The following is a 20117-nucleotide window of genomic DNA, read 5'->3' as shown; positions in this document are numbered from 1 at the left end:
TGAGTGCTTTGGCTAGGGTGGAGTGCATTGGCTAGGGGTGGCCGGCATCTACTGCTGCCCTTCATACAGGCAGGGGCTGGCCCGCCCAGGAGGTGGTGCTGACCGAGGCCACGCCCACTATCTCCCCTCAGGACGGGCGAATCGAGTTCTCTGAGTTTATCCAGGCACTGTCAGTGACCTCCAGAGGGACCCTGGATGAGAAGCTGCGGTGTAAGTCTTGTCCCCTTGGGCCCCATTGAGCAGCAGATGTTAGTCCCAGGCCAGAATGAGGCAGCCCTTGGTCCTTTCTAGGCAGGGGGCGGGGGGGGACAGATACCCACGGCAGTGACTGCAAACGGTGGCCCTCTGTGAGGGTCTCTGGGGGTGGCCCCAACAGGTGGGTCCGACATGGCCAAATAACGGATCCGGCTGAGGGAGTGATGCAGACCCACTGCCCTTCCAGGCAGGGAAGCTTCGGCGTGGGGGGCGGGCTTGCAGCAGGAGCTCATGGGCCAGGTCATTAGACAGGGTGGGTGGGGCAGGAGGCTGGCAGGAGCCCCCTGGGGATTTAAGCAGGCATAGCCCTGGTGGTGTGAAAAGACTGAGGTCCAGGGCTGGACCCGCTTCTTTGGTGCTTTCACTCATTCACTTATTCACTCAGTCGTTCAGCAGACACTGAGTGCGACCATGTGTTGGCACGGGGAGAGGCTAGGCATTCCCCGCCTGCTCTCGGGATGGTAACACCGGCCACTCCTGAGCTCCCACAGCTCCACAGTGAAGCAAGGGAGAAGGGTGAGAGCCCCAGGAGAGGACCTGACCTTGCTACTTGGGAGCTGAGCTGGGAGTGGTGAGAGCCGCAGGGGAGCATTCTGGGAAGAATGCCCAGGCTTGAGGCCCTGTGGGGAGGTGAGCCCCTGCCATGGTGGCACACAGCTGGGACAGTGGATGCATGAAAGGAACTGGGTAGGGGAGAGGAGCACAGCCTGCCTAGAACCCACTGCTCACTGAGAGCATTCACTATGGCCCCCCAGCAACAGGCAAACTCTGCAGCCTCTTCTTTTCTTAGAAAGAAAAGAGAATTTTGTTCCTGCCAAAGCTCCCCTTCCGATGTGTGACAGCGCATTCCTGTCTAATGTTGACCGTCATGGGATGCTTCACAGTGGGACTGGGAGAGGCAGAGGACAGTCTGGGGTGGCGCAGCAGGAAGTGGCGTTAGGACCAAAGGCCAGATTCTCCGCTTCTGTCACTCATGCAGTTCCAGCCCTGACAGACCCAGTATATTTTTTAATTGTTGCAGAGGGGCCTTACCAGAGAGAGGGGGCAGGAGGAAGGAAGCACTCCCCATGGGGGACGGTCACACCGCCATCCCTTCTCCATCTCTCCCTCCCTTCAGGATTTTGGGCATGCACACATGCCCAGTGTGTTTCTCAAGCCACCCGGACTGGGACTCACGCTGCACAGTCAGCTGTGGCCAGCTTCCCTTGCCACTAGGCCATGGGCTGGCCCGATTTTTATTGTTTTTATTATTAACCCCACTTGCAGTGGTGGGTGTGGGTGTGGGTGTGTCTGTGTGTGTCCCTTGAGGTCTGCCCTGCTGTAAGTACTCATGACCTGATGAGAACAGGGACACGGGGCCCCTGACTCCACGCTGGGTGCAGAGGAGGAGGTGGCGCTGGCCCTGCAGCCCAGGCTGACTGCCCGGCTGGCCGGTTGCAGGGGCCTTCAAGCTCTATGACTTGGACAACGACGGCTACATCACCCGGAACGAGATGCTGGACATCGTGGACGCCATTTACCAGATGGTGGTGAGAGGCCAGGGCCTGCGGAGGGGGTGGCAGGAGGGCCAGCACAGTGAGTGGCCAGGCCTGGCCCTGATGAAGCCCTGTGCAGCGGCTCTCCTGGGCTGGAGCTGTAGGCAGGGGCTGGGCAGATGGCGGGCCGGGTAGGCAGGACGTTCCAGGGAGAATGGCTGAGATGGGGAGTTGGGGGGCTGTCTGGGGCAGCTCTGGCTGGGGACAAGTGTTTAGCAGGATACCAAAGCCCAGCGTTCCCGGCTCATGTTTGTCCCTGGCAGGGGAACACAGTGGAGCTCCCCGAGGAGGAGAACACGCCTGAGAAGAGGGTGGACCGGATCTTTGCCATGATGGACAAGGTGAGGCTGGTGGGGCTTCTCCGAGCCCTGCGGGGCAGGCCTGGCCACAGCGGGCAGGGAGTGGGGGCCCTGGGCCCGGCCGGCTTTGCCACCGCCACACATGGGACTGGCTCCAGGCAGGTGGCACCGCCTGGCCAGCCATCCTCGCCACACGTCCTGAGATTTTAAGTACATCTGCCTGATAGGTGGGCTGGCTTTCTTTTCAAATTTTTTTCCTTTTGGGCATATTCACTCACCTGTGAGAGACAGAGAGAGAGCAAGAGCGAGTGAGAGAGAGAGAATGAGAGAGCACTCCCCAGGGATGGCCTCCCCCCAATCCCATCTCTTCTATTCTCCTTTTGTGATCTTGGGCGCGTACACACCTGTGCCCAGCATCTCCAAGCCATGGGCCCAGGACTTGAACTGCGCAGTCAGCCATGTAAGATCTAGCCACCTTAACCTCCACACCACTAGCTGGCCCTATTTTCTTTAATTAACCTTATTTTTATTTTTTTATTTATTTATTTTGGTGCTATGGATTTGATATTCTGGAGACTTCTCAAATTAGTGGGCGCGTACACACCTGTGCCCAGCATCTCCAAGCCATGGGCCCAGGACTTGAACTGCGCAGTCAGCCATGTAAGATCTAGCCACCTTAACCTCCACACCACTAGCTGGCCCTATTTTCTTTAATTAACCTTATTTTTATTTTTTTATTTATTTATTTTGGTGCTATGGATTTGATATTCTGGAGACTTCTCAAATTAGTGGCTTCTGGGACCAGCAGTTAGCGTAATGGCTATGTCGCTGGACTCCCATGTAGTCGACCACAGTTTGAGTCCCAGATCTGGTGGCTTAAACTCATGCTGGGTGTGTGCATGTGTGCCCAGGATCCCGAGAGGAGAATGGAGGAGAAGGGACTACGGTGTGGCCATCCCCCCGGGGGGTGATTTCTCGCTTTCTGTCTCTCTGTCTCTCTCTGTGTGGCAAGTGCACAAGCCCTATAGCAAAAACCTCTCCAAAAAAAAGCTTTCTGGTATATACAATACAATCTATAGGATGAAAAAGTGAGCTAAGGATTTCAGAATAGAAAAACCTGCATATGGACTTAAAAATGTTTTCACCAAAATAAATTCACCTTTTAAATGTGTTCTTTTTCATTAGGAAATAAATGTGTTTCTTTATTTGGGGATGACAGTGAGAAAGGAGAGCAGCCTCCACAGGGCTGGTCACGTCATGGTCCCCTTCCTCCCATCTCCAGCCTGTCGGGTCTCGCACACTCGCGCTCACACCTGCGTTTATGCTGACCGGGATGTGAGTCTTGGTCACCAGGTGGGAGCTGGCTTCTCTTGAGCAGTGTTATGCCTCAGAGCTGCCCCTAATTCCATTTTCCCATGAATGATTTGAAGATCCCCTTGGACAGCTATCACAGTATTTTTTTAGGAACAAAATATAGGTCAGCCCATAGCCCAGTGGGTAAGTGAGCTGGACCCCACATGGCTGAGTGCGGTTTGGATTCCAGCCCAGTGGCCCGAGAACCATGCCGGGCATCGCATGCTGCAGAGTCCTGCAGAGATGGAGGAAGCGACGGCGTGTGACCGCGCCCATGGAGGGTGCGTCCTCCTTGCTGTCTCTGGGGGCACACACCCCTCTGGCAATGAAAAACACATCTGCCGCGAAGTAGCATCTGAGCTTCTTGATTAGCACGTTAAGTAACCCGGTGCCGCGTGGGCTTAGCAACCCCCGTGACTTCAAGGCTGATATTCCCGACAGCCAAGATGTGTGAGGAAAACACCTGCCATCTCTGTAGCGACAAGTCACAGGCCCTGCTGGTTTTGCTGGGGACCGTCACCTAAGCTCATGGTTGAGGCAAGAGCGGCGTGTCAGAGCATAGTGAAAACAAAGGCTGTCCTGTCATCCAGGTCCACAGACCCCAGTTAAGGGACCTCCTTTTTAAGTCAGATTTTTTTCTTTTCTTTCTTTCTTTCTTTCTTTCTTTCTTTCTTTCTTTCTTTCTTTCTTTCTTTCTTTCTTTCTTTCTTTTTTTTTTTTTTGGAGAGATTTTCACTGTAGGGTACGTGCGCTCGCCAGACAGACAGAGAGAGACATAGGGACAGAAAGCGAGAAATCACCCCCCAGGGGGGATGGTCACGCCGCAATCCCTTCTCCTCCATTCTCCTCTCGGGATCTTGGGCACGCACGCACACGTGCCCGGCGTGAGTTTTTTTAAGCCACCGGGTCCGGGACACGAACCACGGTCGACTACATCGGAGTCCAGCGACATAGCCATTATGCTAACTGCTGGTTCCCTCTTTTTTTTTTTTTTAAATTAACATAACTTTGTTTTAAATGGAAATCTGAAGTCAGGCTGGTAGGAAAACCTAGTACTGCTTGCCTACGAAAAGGATACAGATTTCTGGCTGGATACAGTCGCTTGCCCTAAAAGCCGGGAGCCTGAGGCCTGTACTTTTTAATTTTAAAAGGGAGGTTAGCGTCTGTTGGAGGGGCAGCGAAGGGCCCGGGCTCAGGCTGAGCTGGTCTCAGTGATGAGCACGAGGTGGCTCTCCTGAGCGTGGAACAGGCATTCCACCCCCACGGTGGGGCTGCAGGACCTCTGTGCCATCCTGCATTCTCCTGAGTCCAGCACAACCCTTAAGTCAGAATGGTGCAGTGGGTTCTGGGGGCGTGAGATTGCGTGAGTGGTCTCTTGTGGTTTCGGAGGTGACCTTAGATATACTCCAGGGAAGGGACCCTGGCCCAGACCATCCCCTCCGCTGGAGACCGCTACTGAGCCCTGGCCTTTGCGTGAGCTCCGCCGGCACCTCGCAGGTCTTGGAAGTCCAGGTGGTTTAAATATCCTTCCAGGAGGGACCCAAGAGATGTGTGAGGGCCTGGGCCCTTGGGGATTAAGCACATTTGTGGGAACTAACAGTGGAGGATGATAAGGATGGGGTCATGGGGTCATAGTCGAGCATGGACCTCTCACCCCAGCCCCCCAAGGAAGATGCAGTTATCCCCAGTCCCCAGATGAGGCAATGAGGCCCAGAGAGATGTGTCTTGGGCCCAAGTTCACCCAGCCCGTGAGTGCCCAGGTCTGCCAACTCTCCTATCTGCCAAGCTGTGTTGCCTCCTTCTCGTCCTAACCTGCCAAGTTCTCCTGGGACCAGCCCTGGGCTGGGCTTGGCCAGAGACTGCTCTCCCAGCAGGCCAGTGGTTCGCCACCCTCAGCCGCTTCTCTGTGCTTACAGAATGCCGATGGGAAGCTGACGCTGCAGGAGTTCCAGGAGGGGTCCAAGGCAGACCCCTCCATCGTGCAGGCGCTGTCCCTCTATGACGGGCTGGTATAGTCCAGGGCCCAGAGCTGTGGTGAGTGCAGGGGACCTGGGGCCTGGGGCAGGGGGAGGGTGAAACCCAGACAGGGGACACAGGCTTGGCAGGTGAGTCTGTGGGGTCTACCCTGTGGGTGTGTAGCTGGGGGGAGGCCTAGGAGGTGGGACTTTCGGGCCAGCCACATGCCCCAGTTTCTTTTTCAGACAGGGTCTTCCCGCGTCATGGTCCTACTGCTCCGCCCCCTAGCTTGAACTACAGCTTCCACCACATCTGGCTCTTCTTTTTAGCTTGCCATCGGGCACATGCGCTCACAGGAGACAGGGACAGAGAGAGAGGGAAGGTGAGAGATCGCCCCTGAGGGGGGATGGCCACACCACAATGCCGTCTCCTCCATTCTCTTGAGATTCAGGGCGTGCATGCATACACGCCTGGTGTGTTTTCAAGCCACTGAACTGGGACTCAAACTGCAAAGTTGGCCACGTGGGTTCCAGATGCCTTAACAACCACGCCACTGGCTAGCCCGTCCTGGACCTTTTTTTTTTTTTTAAGAATTATTTATTTAATTTATTTATTCATCCATTTATTTAAATTTGACCAAAGAGAGGGAGGGAAAGTGAGAGAGCAAACCACCAGATCCAGGTCTCAAACCACCGTTGGCCATGTGGGAGTGTCCAGATGCCTTAACTACCACGCCACCTGCTGGTCCCCATCCTGGATCTTTGTAAAACGGTCTTGCTGCATTGTCTAGGCCAGCCTTAAGCTCAGGTTCCTCCTGCCTCTGCCTCCTGAGCTGCTCACAGACACACGCCTTCGTGCCGTCCGTCAGGTTGGACCAGAAACTGAACCTGGTACCCCACGTGGTCCCAGCCTGCGGGGCACGGCATCCTAGCAGCACGTGTCGCCGCAGCTGTGCCCGATTTTCGTTGTTGTTCCTAGCCATTTTTATATAGTGGCCTGTGAGTTTGCTTGAATAGAAGTTTCCCCAGGTTAAAAAAAAAAACAAAACCACCACTCTCAAACAGGGCCAGGGACCTGGGTGCAGGGATTTCTCATCTTCTCTCTGGGCAAGCAGCTGAAGACCTGAGCGCCTGGCTCTCTTGTCAATAGTTCAAATGCCGTTTCTCTTCTAGTCCAGTTGGATTGTCGTCCGTGTGGAATGATAGCGTGTCCCCACAGGAGCGGAGAACGGTTTTCCTTTTTTCTTCCTGTCCCCTCTCACCTCTTTTCCTGCCTCTTCCCTGTGGCGCCCTCTACATTGGCAGGGGATATGGCGAGTGAGGCCCCCCCCCAGCCACAAACATATTTTTTTTAAAGTTTATTCATTTATTTCCTCTTTAAGAGAGAATTTCTCATGTGCTGGAAAACTCCTCATTCCCAGACAACCCAAGAATTGACCATCAGTGTTGACCAGAGCTGCAGTCTCATCTGAAGGTTTGGTTGGGGGATCCCCTTCCAGGCTCACTCTTGATCCCTCGCCATGCAGACTCGGCTTCTTTTTTTTTTTGGAGAGATTTTCACTGTAGGGCGCGTGAGAGACATAGAGACAGAAAGCGAGAAATCACCCCCCAGGGGGGATGGTCACGCCGCAACCCCTTCTCCTCCATTCTCCTCTCGGGATCTTGGGCACACACGCACACGCGCCCGGCATGAGTTTTAAGCCACCGGGTCCGGGACACGAACCGCGGTCGACTATGTGGGAGTCCAGCGACATAGCCATTACACTAACTGCTGGTTCCCCAGACTCGGCTTCTTTACAACATGGCTATGGGCTTCCCTCAGTGTGTGCTTTTCAAGTGGGATGGAAAGAAAGGGACCAAGATGAAAATAGAAACAGAGAGACAGAAAGTGAGAAATCATCCCCCAGGAGGATGGCCACACTGCAGTCTCTTCTCCTCCATTCTCCTCTTGGGATTTTGGGCATGCATCCACATGCATCCACTGTGCGTTTTAAGCCACCAGGTCTGGAACTTGAACCACACGCAACTACATGGGAGTCCAGTAACATAACCATTATGCCATCTGCTGGTCCTAGCCTGTCTTTTTATATCATAATCTTGGAAATGATATCTCACCATTTTTTCAAGAAACCTTGACTACTTTTGGTTATTTGCATTTCTATATAAATTTTAGAATCAGCTTATAAGTTTCTACACACACACGCACACACACACATTGACTGGAACTGCATCGAATCTGTGGCCAATCTGGAGAGTCTTAGCATCTTTATAATATCAAGACCTACAATCCATGAAAATGGTACATCCCTCTGTTTGTTTAGGTCTTTACATTTTTTTCTCTATAACATTGTATTGTTTCTAGCCCAAAGGTCGGTTATAGCTTTTGAGAGATCTGATGTTTTTTTTTTTTGGTGTCATAAATAGTCATTTTTAAATTGTATTTTCTCTTTCTGGTTTATAGAAATTTGGTTTTTCTTTATCGATCATATATTCATGGCCCTGCTAGTTCATTTTTTCAATCTGGATGTTTGCTTTGGAATTTTGTAGATTGTCCACCTCTTTTTCTTTCCCTTCTCTCCTGCTCTGTGCCTGCTGTCTTTTTCTCCTTGTACTGGATCAGCACCGGGGTGATGCCGCAGAGAAGGGTAGTGGGCATCTTCTCTCGCTCCACCTGGGGCAGAGCTTTCAACAATTTACCACAGTTGTGATGTTTCCTGTGGTGTTTGGAAGGTAGACTTCCACGGATGGATTCAGGAAGTTGCCTTCTTTGGAATGGTTTTGAATTTCACTAAATGTTCTCTCTGCATCTATCAGGATGCTCATATAACTTTCTTCTTTTTTGTTATTATGATGAGTTACACAAACTAATTTTTGAATGCTAAGCCACCTTGTATTTTTAGAATGAACTCCATTTAGCTGTGGTGAGTTAACCTTTCTATCTTTCGTCAGATTCAATTTGCAGATACATTTGTTTTGGAGGCGTACACTGTTTCCAGGCTTCTATCACTATTATTATTTTACACAAGAAATCCAAGACGGGTGCTTGATTCCTTCCCTTTCTGAGCTTTCTAAACAAGTTGGTTTTCTGGCTTCCTCTAGAGGTGGCCAATCAAGTTCTTCCTGTCTCTCTCTCTTTTTTTAGAGGTCTTTGCTATAGGGTGCATGCACTCGCCAGAAAGACAGAGAGAGATAGGAAGCAAGAAATCACCCTCCAGGGGGAATCGCCATGCCGTAATCCCTTCTCCTCCATTCTCCTCTCGGGATCTTGGGCATGCATGCACATGCGCCGGCATGAGTTTAACCACAATCGACTACACGGGAGTTCAGCGACATAGCTATTACGCTAGCTGCTGGTCCCCTCTCTGTCTCTTTTAAAAAAATCATTATGAGGAACCAGCAGTTAGCATAATGGCTATGTCGCTGGACTCCCACGTAGTCGACCGTGGTTCGTGTCCCGGACCCGGTGGCTTAAAAAACTCACGCCGGGCGCGTGTGCGTGCGTGCCCAAGATCCCGAGAGGAGAATGGAGGAGAAGGGATTGCGGCGTGACCATCCCCCCTGGGGGGTGATTTCTCGCTTTCTGTCTCTATGTCTCTCTCTGTCTGTCTGGCGAGTGCATGCGCCCTACAGTGAAAAATCTCTCAAAAAAAAAAATCATTATGAATTTATGGTAGTGCAGCTCCAGGGCCATTGCAGTGCTGTGACCTGGATGGCTGAGTGGACACAGACCCTGTCAGGGGCCAGGCTCTCCCCTCAGGCTGCTCTGGTCTCCCTCTGGGTACTTGCCCTCTTCTCCTCTCTCTGCCTTGAAAAGACATTAGAAAATATGTTTAAAAAGAAAACCTGGGAACCAGCAGTTAGCGTAATGGCTATGTCGCTGGACTCCCACGTAGTCGACCGCAGTTCGTGTCCCGGACCCAGTGGCTTAAAACTCACGCCGGGCGCGTGTGCATGCGTGCCCAAGATCCCGAGAGGAGAATGGAGGAGAAGGGATTGCGGCGTGACCATCCCCCCTGGGGGGTGATTTCTCGCTTTCTGTCTCTATGTCTCTCTCTGTCTGTCTGGCGAGCGCACGCGCCCTACAATGAAAATCTCTCCAAAAAAAAAAAAAGAAAAAAGAAAACCTCGGGCCAGCAGGTGGTATACTGTTAAGGCTCTGGACTCCCACATTGTCATCCATGGTTTGAGTCCTAGACCTGAGTCTTAGAAAATCACACTGGGCATGTGTGCATGCATGTCCAAAATCCCAGGAGGAGAATGGAGAAGGAACTGAGGCATGGCCATCCTCCCTCAGGGGTGATTTCTCACCTTCTCTTTCACTGTCTCTTCAGCAAGCACATGCACCCTATGGGGGGGAAAAAACATAAAATTAATTAATTAATTAAATTAAATAAAAAGAAAACCTCGTTAAAAATATTTACTTTAAACATCCTCATATATGACCCAGATATAATCTTAGTACATGTTTAATGACCAGAGTCATGTAAAAAGAATTGAACACGTAGGAAACTCAATACCCAGTAACTGGGTCGCATAGGAACGTGTGATTAAAGGCAGTTGGTGAAGGAGCGCTCGCAGCTGTTCCGTGTTAGCAATGCTCGATATGCAGCTCTGGGGCCGTGGCGAACGCTGACCCACGTCTTAGTCTCACGTTCCCCCGTGCAAGTGGCCACGTCGCGTTGTTTCCAGGGTGTGCTTCGCCGAGTGCCAGGGACCCTCACTTGACACAATCCGTCTCTCTTTAGCTCTTTGAGGAAGTCGCCTTCCTTCTTCTCCACAGCTTTTCCTAGAGCCTACCCCGCAGTAATTATACCCAGTTTGTGTTCTGCCATTTCTGAGATCTGTTTGCTTCTTCAGGTTCCTGATGTGTTGTAGCCCTTAGGCCGATCACTGTGACATAACCATTGACCTGTTCAGGGAGAGAGACACGCTTGTTTTCCACACTAACTGTGGTTTGAAACCGTCGTTTTTCACAGCTGCCTAGTACTCCATAACGTCATGCCGTTATTTAACCTGTCTCGTGGTGCGGGACTCTTAGGAAATTTGGAGAAGAGATGACGAAAACGATGTTCTGTGGGGACATTCACACACGTCGGTAGACAAGAGTGTCACTCCACGTACCCACCGCCCAAGCCCACAACCACCGGCTCACTGCCAGTCTTACGAGATCCACACCCTCCCCTCACCTCCACTCTGGGTTATTCTGAAGCAAATCTAAGACATCCTATCATTTTATACATAAATATTTTACAAATGTATTTCTAAAAGATAAAGAGTCTTTTAAAAAAAAAAGACTCTTTAAGACTCCATAAAGCAAAATCCATAAGACCAAGCCAGCTTTGAAGCCTGGTACTTCAGGCAACTGGATCCCATGTGGCTGGCCCCACAGTTTGAGTCCTGGGCCTGGCAGCTGGGGAAACAGGCTAGAATGTGTGTGCTAAAATCCCAAGAGGAGGGAGAGAAGGAGAAGGGATTGTGGTCTGACTATGCCCACACCCCTTCGGGGAGTGTTTTCTCTATCTTTCTATCTCTCTCTGGTGAACACATGTGCCCTCTAGCAAGATTTTTTAAAATTCATGAAAATGTGGCCAGCAGGTGGCGTGGTGGTTAAGGGTGCTGCACTCCCACGTGGCCGACTGCAGTTCGAGTCCCGGACCAGGAGGCTTGCTTTCTCTCTCTCTCTCTCTCTCACTCTGTCCCTCTCTGGTCAAATTAAAATAAATGAATAAATAAATAAAAATAAATAAATAACTTTCTATAAAAGAAAAAAAAGTCATGAAACCAAAAAATTGGTCTTTCTTTCTTTCTTTCTTAAGGTTTTTGCCTTAGTGTGCATGCACTCACTGGAGAGAGACAGAAAGAGATAGTGAGAAGAAGTGAGAAATCAGCCTTTCGAGGGGTTGGTCATGCTGCAGTTCCTCCTCCATTCTCCTCTCGAGATTTTGGCCGCACGTGCACATGTGCTCGGCATAGTTCTCAAGCCACTGAGTCTGGGATTCGAACTGCAGTTGGCCATGTGGGAGTCAGATGCCTTAACAACCATGCCACCTGCTGCCCTAAATGGATAATTTCTTAACACCCTCTAATCTTCGGTTGCTCTCCTGGTTCCCTGTTCTCTCACCATTTCCTTCACTCTGTTCATGGGAATCAGGCTCTGAGTAGCGTCCACACGCTGCAGCGGTCAAGCACCCTCACATTTATCTCGATCCCTAGGTCTCCCCTCCTCTCCTGGCTGCTGGTTAATGAACACTGCGGAGCCCCAGCCTGGGGTTTGCCGACTGCTCCGCGTGGTGCTGCGTGCACCGTTGCCCGTTCTCCCGGAGGATGGGCAGTGAGGTCTGCAGGCTGGTGGGGATTCGGTCTGGCCCCCTCTGGTGAGAAGGTCCCTGAGCGTTCCGTGGGGGGCCCCCCGGGAGCCGGCCAGTGTCGTTCAGTTATCTCCTTTGAGATAACCCACCCACGCCGAGGCTGGACCCCGGCGGTTCAGGCCCCTCCTTCCTCGGCTGGTGCAGACGGCGACATCGTTGTCTCCTGCGCCTCTCCTTCTCCGTCTGTTAGCTGGATTAATTCTAAAGAGAACTTTCCCTCATTGACCATGTGGTCACCCCAAGGCCTCATTTTCTTTTTTAGTGGAATTTAATTTTTTTAAATTTCCATTAGTCATGATCGAGCCTGCATGCAGAGTGAGAGAGAGACAGAGAGGGAGAGAAAGAGAAAGCACTGCGCAGTGGGGCCTGGTCATGCCTCCCGTTCTGCAGCCCACCAGGATTCTGGGCACGCCCAGCATTTGTCACTGGGGACAGGATTCGAACCCCGGCTGGCCATGAGGGACCCAGCTTCCTGTGCACAGTGGAACAGGCCGCCTCTGAGGCCTCATTTTTAATATAAAAGATAGGTTAGATGCTTGATTCGTTCTCTTTATTTATCAGATTTTACCCCAGATTGTTTATTTTTTAAATATTATTTCGCACTTACGGGTTAAGTCAGCAGTGCAGTCTCAGGCTATCGTAGTGCTGTGAGTTGTAAGGCTGAGTGGACATGGCCCCTCTGGTAGGACCCAGGCTTCCTTGGGGTGCTCTGGCTTTGGGCACCTGCTCTGTTGTCCCCTCTCCCCTGAACCTCTCTGTTCCTTCCCTTTCTGTCTGGACCACGGTGGCTGCCGACTGTCCTGCAGGGCCTTCCCACTTCCTTCCAGGGCCACTACCCAACACCTTCCCGTTCCTAGTTCTGATTCCTAAGGGAGGAACCTGATTGACCCAGAGAATTTTCCAATCATCTCACAAAAGCAGGACAACATCCCCCTGGACGGACGCCTACCCTGTCCAGTCGGGGAGCAGGGGCCTGGGGTCAGACATTGAACCAGAGCCAGTCACGGGGAAGTTCTGTGGGTGCAGCAGTAGCAGACATGCCTGCTCCCTGCGTGCTTTTACCAAACATTCGTGTTTTGTTTCTTTGTAGTTTTTGCTATAGAGAATGTGTGCACATCGGGGAGAGAGAGTGTGCACACCAGGGAGAGAGTGCGTGCGCCCGGGGGGGAGAGAGTGTGCACATTGGGGAGAGAGAGAACGTGTGCTCCGGGGAGAGAGATTGTGCACGCATAGGGAGGGGGGAGAGAGTGTGTGCGCACCGGGGAGGGTGGGGGGAGTATGCATGCACCTGGGAGAGAGAGAGTGCACATCGGGAGAGAGTGAAAGAGGGGAAGTGAAAAATCACCCCTTGGGGGGATGGCCATGCTGCAATCCCTTCTCCTCTACTCTCTTCTTGGGATTCTGGGCACACATGCCCACGCACCCAGTGTGTCTTTTAAGTCACTGGGTCCGGGATTTGAACCATGCAATCGGCCATGTGCGATCCAGCCACCTTAACTATCACGCCATTGGCTGCCCTCCCCATGCACTTTTTTGTGTTTGTTTGTTTTGCTAGAGGGCATGCGTGCTTGGGGCTGGGGTGGGGGTGGGGTGGAGTGAGACATTACCTCCCCGGGAGGATAACCATGCCATAATCCCTTCTCCTCTCCTCCCCTCCTGGGACTTTGGCCATGCACACCCAAATCTGGCGTTTTTCAGGCCGCCGAGTCTGGAACTCGAACTACACAGTCGGCCCCATGGGATCCAGCTGCCTTAACCACCATGCCGCTGGCTGGCTCAGTGGGCTTTTCTTAAACAATCGCTGTTGGGGCCCACAGGTGCGCAGGGGTTAAGGTGCTGGGCTCGCCCGTGGCTGCACACTTGCATACTTCAAAGGAAAGCCCAATAAGCTGTTTCTGCCCACGCCCCTCCTCCATCCTCACGCCCCTGGCCGTGGTCTGCTCTGCCTGAATTTGCCCATTTCGCGTGTTTGCAAAGTGGAATTATGTGGCACGTGGCCTCGGGTGTCCGGCCTCTCCCTCAGCACACTGCCGGCTCACCTGTGCCTGCCGTGCGCCATTCCTTCCTCTCCAACTGGGACAGGACGGGCCCCTGGGCGGCCTCCACGTTGCGTTTTCCCCATCCGTTGGCAGTGGTCTGGGCTGTTGTCATCTCCAGCCCTTCTGTGAGGGCTGTTGCGACGGGACGTGCTTCCCGAGGATCTATCTTTTGGGTGTGTATGCCTCACAGTGGAATTTCTGGGTCATATGATAATTCTTAACTTCTTTTTTTTTTAGACATTTTTGCCGTAGGGTGCATGTGCTTGCTGGAGAGGCAGAGAGAGACAGAAAGGTAGTGAGAAATCACCTCCCAGGGTGGATGGTCGTGCCACAGTCCCTTCTCCATTCTCCTCTCGGGATTTTGGGCACGCACGCACATGTGCCTAGTGAGAGTATCAAGCTGCCAGGTCTGGGACTCGAATCGTGGTCAACTACATGGGAGTCTAGCAATGTAACCATTACGCCATCTGCTGGTCCCAATTCTGCTTAACTTCTTAAGGAGCCACCAAACTTTTCTACAACAGCTGCCCAATTTCCATTCCTACAGCCGTGGACAAGGGGCCTGTCCCCCCTTCTCACTGACACTTCATTCTCCTTTTCTCCGCTGGTAGCCCTCCTCCTTAAATCACTCATGTTAAGCGTCTTTTCTTGTGCTCACTGGCCATCCCATGCACGGCTTCTGGAGCTGGTGCACTCTGTCCACTGGGTGTTCTAACGTACCCAGCCCAACCCCTGGCCTTGGCCACTTAGGTGGCCCCACTCTGGTTTGCTTTCTGTTTCTGCTATTACAGATGATGCTGGGGAGGACATCTTATCTCTTAGGGGTAGCTCAAAGAACCTGACGGCTGCACAGAGGTTATGCACGCGGGGGCCTCCGACAGTGCCATCCTGCCCTCTAGCTGCCCTTCCCGCCAGCTCTGCGTGCCCGTCCCTGGCCGCCGGCTCTTACCCGCCATCTCCTTGTGTCTTCCAGATGCCTGGGGACCGCCTGCCTCCTCCTGTGCCATGAGGCCACCTCAGCCCTGCCCACCCTCGTGTCCACCCAGCCCTCCTCTGCTTCCACACACAGCCGGCTGCCCTTGAACCCAGGGCCCGGCTCTCCTCCCCTGGCCCTGCACCCACCTGCCGCCTGAAGCCACCGGCTCCAATTGCCAACAACCTCTGCTTGTCCGGAACGCGGCAAACGAAACGGAAAAGGCTCTTGCCCGCCACGCCACTGAGGACTCGGCTGCTTCGCAGCCTCTGGGTTCCTCCTGCTCCTTGCGCGTGTGCTTTTGGTTTTTATTTCAAACAGACATTTTAAAAGAAACAAAACAAAACAGAACACTACCTTCTGTCCTAGAAGGTACGGACTGACAGATGGGAGAAGGCTCGGGGACCTCGGAGAACTCTGCCCCAGCCTGGTCCCTGCAGCGGGAGAGGCCATGGTGGACCAGGGCTGCCCGGTCGGGGGCCACCTGCCTACCATCCTGGCCCCACCCTTTAGCAGCAAAGCCACCCGGGTGGCTAGGATGGTCCGTGAAGAGGAGGAGGAAGAGGGAGTTTTTGTGATAACAGTGTTGTGCTTTTTGTGGGGAAAGTGAGTTTTTTTTATATATATACACATATATAATTGGTACCTTTTATTTATTGGTTGTTAACCATTGCTGCTGCCTTGTGTGTCCAAAGCTCCCAGGGATGCCGGGCCTACCCTCACATGTGCACGTCCTCACCCACCTGCCCACCGGCTCGGAGGATGGGGGCCTGCAGCAGCCAAGAAGCCAAAAACTATTTTTTTTTCTTCAGATACTGTGCTTGGTGTTGGCAGAGGAGAAGGCGGGCGTTTCTACATGGCAACTGCCCTGTTCCCGCCAGCCTCCGGCCCTCTCCGTTTCTGTCTCCCTGCCACTGTTCCACCTCTGCCCCACCCTCTTCCTCTGGGCCTGGGTCATTCGTTCCAAGGGGCATTTTTGGCTTTCAGTATGTGCTTTGGTGTTTGCAGCAGCGTGGAGCATGGCAAGCCTTGTCCTGGACCAGGACGCAGGAGGGGGAGGAGGTCTGGCGGAGAGGAGGGAGGGCTGGTGTCTGCACAGGTTGGCACAGGGGACGCCCACACCTCCTTGGTGGGGGGGCTCGGTGACAGCCCGCAGGGAGCTCTTCGCACCCTGTCTCCCCGCCTTAGCGTTTCCCAGCGGGAGGCACGTGTTCTTTCCTGTCCCTCCCTTAGTTCCCATGCTGGGAAAGAAGGGGAGGAGGGGCCCTCCCCCACAACCCCATTGGGCGGTCCCTGCCCCAGCACACGTGGCTTCTAGCTCTGCCTGTGAGGAAGACAGGCCACCCCAGCACTGTCACCAGCAAAAGGCCACGTGACCCCGTGCTGGTGGGCACCCCCTGCCCTCTCTGGGCCTCAGCTGGCCTGTGAGTTAGTGTGAGGGCACTGTGAGGCAGGGCCTGTGAGGCAGGGCCCAGAGGCCTGGGCTGCCTGGTCTGGAGGCCTTCCATGCTGGCTTTGTCTGGCTCTGCGCCTGGGGCAGTTTCCTGTGGTTGGTGACGACAGGAAGTGTAGGGGGCCCTGCCGAGCCTGCCGGGCCCAAGTAGATGGGGCACTGTCACAGCCCCGCCCCTGTTTTGTCTCTTGGCTCCACACAGCCACTGCTGCCTGTGTGGGGGGCTGTCCCGTGGCCCCTCCCTGTAGTCTCCAGGCCCCAGCTGGGCCCTCTAGTCCTCACTTGCCTAGTAAGGCTCCGGGCTGAGCAGCAGTCCCCCAGCTGTGCAGGGCCAGGCCGGGGCTAGGCCTAGGCTGCTTTGCCAAGTCCACAGCTCATCTCTCATCCCTGAGGGGACAAGCTGGCCCTCGGTTCCCACTGGGAATCATCCTTGGTCCCACTTTGCATTTCAGGAGGCCCGAGTCCCTCCTGCCATCGACCCTCAGGGCGCAGGCCCAGCCAGAGGGCGCCCTGGCCTAGCTCTGCCCTGGGCCTCACATGTTCATTCCTGCCGGCTGAAACAACCCCGGAAATCCCCACACACACCCCGCCTTGACAGACCGTGCTTGGCCCCAGATCCTGCAGGATTGCACAGTTCTGCCTTCACAGCAGCGTTGAGGGCTGGCTCTTGGGGCCCCTGCAGGCCCGCAGCCAGGTCAGGTGCAGGCTGGCCATGGTGACTTGGGGCTGAGAAAGTGTGAGTGGGTCCATTCTCAGATTGCTTTGCTTTGGCTTCTACCTGAACCTGGGTGTGCCTTGGGTCAAAGGGGGACAATGCTGTGTTGTACCCTGTCTTGGTACCATGGGAAAGCAATCATGGTTAAGCCCATGGACCCCTGGGACGGTGGGCGGACTGTCCTGGGGTAAGCCCATGGACCCCTGGGACTGTGGGCGGACCGTCCTGGGATAAGCCCATGGACCCTTGGGACCGTGGGCGGACCATCCTGGGGTGAGCCCATGGACCCCTGGGACCGTAGGTGGACCGTCCTGGGTTAAGCCCATGGACCCCTGGGACCGTGGGCGGACCGTCCTGGGATAAGCCCATGGACCCCTGGGACCGTGGGCGGACCATCCTGGGGTAAGCCTGTGGACCCCTTCCAGCCCAGGCTTGTTCCCTGGTGTCCACTGAGCGTCGAGGGCCAGGCCCATGTCCCCGTAGCCTGGCCTTCGGCCTTCAGGTTTGGAGCGAGGGTGGTGGAGGCCTGCAGCAGCCAAGAAGCCAAAAACTATTTTTTTTTCTTCAGATACTGTGCTTGGTGTTGGCAGAGGAGAAGGCGGGCGTTTCTACATGGCAACTGCCCTGTTCCCGCCAGCCTCCGGCCCTCTCCGTTTCTGTCTCCCTGCCACTGTTCCACCTCTGCCCCACCCTCTTCCTCTGGGCCTGGGTCATTCGTTCCAAGGGGCATTTTTGGCTTTCAGTATGTGCTTTGGTGTTTGCAGCAGCGTGGAGCATGGCAAGCCTTGTCCTGGACCAGGACGCAGGAGGGGGAGGAGGTCTGGCGGAGAGGAGGGAGGGCTGGTGTCTGCACAGGTTGGCACAGGGGACGCCCACACCTCCTTGGTGGGGGGGCTCGGTGACAGCCCGCAGGGAGCTCTTCGCACCCTGTCTCCCCGCCTTAGCGTTTCCCAGCGGGAGGCACGTGTTCTTTCCTGTCCCTCCCTTAGTTCCCATGCTGGGAAAGAAGGGGAGGAGGGGCCCTCCCCCACAACCCCATTGGGCGGTCCCTGCCCCAGCACATGTGGCTTCTAGCTCTGCCTGTGAGGAAGACAGGCCACCCCAGCACTGTCACCAGCAATGCCAAGTGACCCCGTGCTGGTGGGCACCCCCTGCCCTCTCTGGGCCTCAGCTGGCCTGTGAGTTCGTGTGAGGGCTGCCGGGTATGGAGGCCTTCCATGCTGGCTTTGTCTGGCTCTGCGCCTGGGGCAGTTTCCTGTGGTTGGTGACAGGACTGTAGCTGAGCCTGCCGAGCCTGCCGGGCCCAAGTAGATGGGGCACTGTCACAGCCCCGCCCCTGTTTTGTCTCTTGGCTCCACACAGCCACTGCTGCCTGTGTGGGGGGCTGTCCCGTGGCCCCTCCCTGTAGTCTCCAGGCCCCAGCTGGGCCCTCTAGTCCTCACTTGCCTAGTAAGGCTCCGGGCTGAGCAGCAGTCCCCCAGCTGTGCAGGGCCCGGCCGGGGCTAGGCCTAGGCTGCTTTGCCAAGTCCACAGCTCATCTCTCATCCCTGAGGGGACAAGCTGGCCCTCGGTTCCCACTGGGAATCATCCTTGGTCCCACTTTGCATTTCAGGAGGCCCGAGTCCCTCCTGCCATCGACCCTCAGGGCGCAGGCCCAGCCAGAGGGCGCCCTGGCCTAGCTCTGCCCTGGGCCTCACATGTTCATTCCTGCCGGCTGAAACAACCCCGGAAATCCCCACACACACCCCGCCTTGACAGACCGTGCTTGGCCCCAGATCCTGCAGGATTGCACAGTTCTGCCTTCACAGCAGCGTTGAGGGCTGGCTCTTGGGGCCCCTGCAGGCCCGCAGCCAGGTCAGGTGCAGGCTGGCCATGGTGACTTGGGGCTGAGAAAGTGTGAGTGGGTCCATTCTCAGATTGCTTTGCTTTGGCTTCTACCTGAACCTGGGTGTGCCTTGGGTCAAAGGGGGACAATGCTGTGTTGTACCCTGTCTTGGTACCATGGGAAAGCAATCATGGTTAAGCCCATGGACCCCTGGGACGGTGGGCGGACTGTCCTGGGGTAAGCCCATGGACCCCTGGGACTGTGGGCGGACCGTCCTGGGATAAGCCCATGGACCCTTGGGACCGTGGGCGGACCATCCTGGGGTGAGCCCATGGACCCCTGGGACCGTAGGTGGACCGTCCTGGGTTAAGCCCATGGACCCCTGGGACCGTGGGCGGACCGTCCTGGGATAAGCCCATGGACCCCTGGGACCGTGGGCGGACCATCCTGGGGTAAGCCTGTGGACCCCTTCCAGCCCAGGCTTGTTCCCTGGTGTCCACTGAGCGTCGAGGGCCAGGCCCATGTCCCCGTAGCCTGGCCTTCGGCCTTCAGGTTTGGAGCCACTGGTGTGACTCTGGCTTTGGCAGGTGGTATCCTCAGAGACTGCAGCCCAGGGCACCCGAGGACCCATGTCCTGAGACAGCTCCGAGTTTCCCAGGGCTACCCTTCCTGGCAGGGTGCTGGACACTGACCAGTTTTGTTTGAGGGTGCCAGGCAGGGCCCGGCCTCTGTCCCCTCCTCCCCCCGGCATCCAGCTGCGGCACCCCCAGAATCCAAGCCGGAGCCCTCCTGGGCAGCCCTGGGCCTCTCCCTGACACCCCCAGCACCATCGGATGCTGCTTTCTGGGGATCCCAGCTCCAAGGCCAGGCCTTGGTCCCCTGTGGACCCCACCCCCACCGAGCCAGGGCCAGGGCCACCTGGGGCTGCCAGCCCGCCTTGGCCTGGCTGCTTCCTCATCGCGTCTGTCCCCCACTCTGTGTGCTGGTGACTTAGGAGAATGTCACGATTTTCCAATATTTAACTGGGCAGTGTTGAAAATAACGCAGGAAACGTGAGTGTCATCCTCATCGCGGTCTCTTTCCTGGAGTGCTCCTCAGTGTGACAGCCAGCTCAGCAGGTGCACCCATGCTCTTGGGGACACAGCTTCTCCTCTTGGATTCTGGGGGCTCTGCGTGGGGAGGTCCAGATGTCCAAGGACCTCCCAGGAGAGGCAGCCTCTCCCTGGAGAAAAGCCCCCGCTGCCGGCCCGGAGAAAGCTGCCCGCCCATGTCCGCATTTGGACGTAGGAAGCAAGGAGCGCCCCCTGGTGGTGAGCGGGAAGGCATCTGGGCCTACACCCCCCGCCG

The 20117-nt window shown here is 55.0% G+C and overlaps 1 protein-coding gene across 1 annotated transcript in view; it reads left to right on the top strand.

The window, feature by feature from the left end:
• The window catches only part of NCS1 (neuronal calcium sensor 1), a gene marked incomplete at its 5' end in the record, with an annotated part of 28368 nt that extends 12286 nt beyond the window's left edge, over positions 1-16082 (top strand). Inside the window, 5 exon segments of the mRNA XM_014583218.2 lie at positions 132-210; positions 1696-1784; positions 2054-2131; positions 5359-5476; positions 14778-16082. Of these exon segments, the coding sequence (XP_014438704.1) occupies positions 132-210; positions 1696-1784; positions 2054-2131; positions 5359-5457 (345 nt within the window).
• Positions 16083-20117: the final 4035 nt, after the last annotated feature.

This window comes from Tupaia chinensis, unplaced genomic scaffold, assembly GCF_000334495.1.
Source record: "Tupaia chinensis unplaced genomic scaffold, TupChi_1.0 Scaffold144168_1, whole genome shotgun sequence".
In the NCBI taxonomy this organism is placed as follows: Eukaryota; Metazoa; Chordata; class Mammalia; order Scandentia; family Tupaiidae; genus Tupaia; species Tupaia belangeri.
This window is presented reverse-complemented; position numbering and strand designations above follow the sequence as displayed.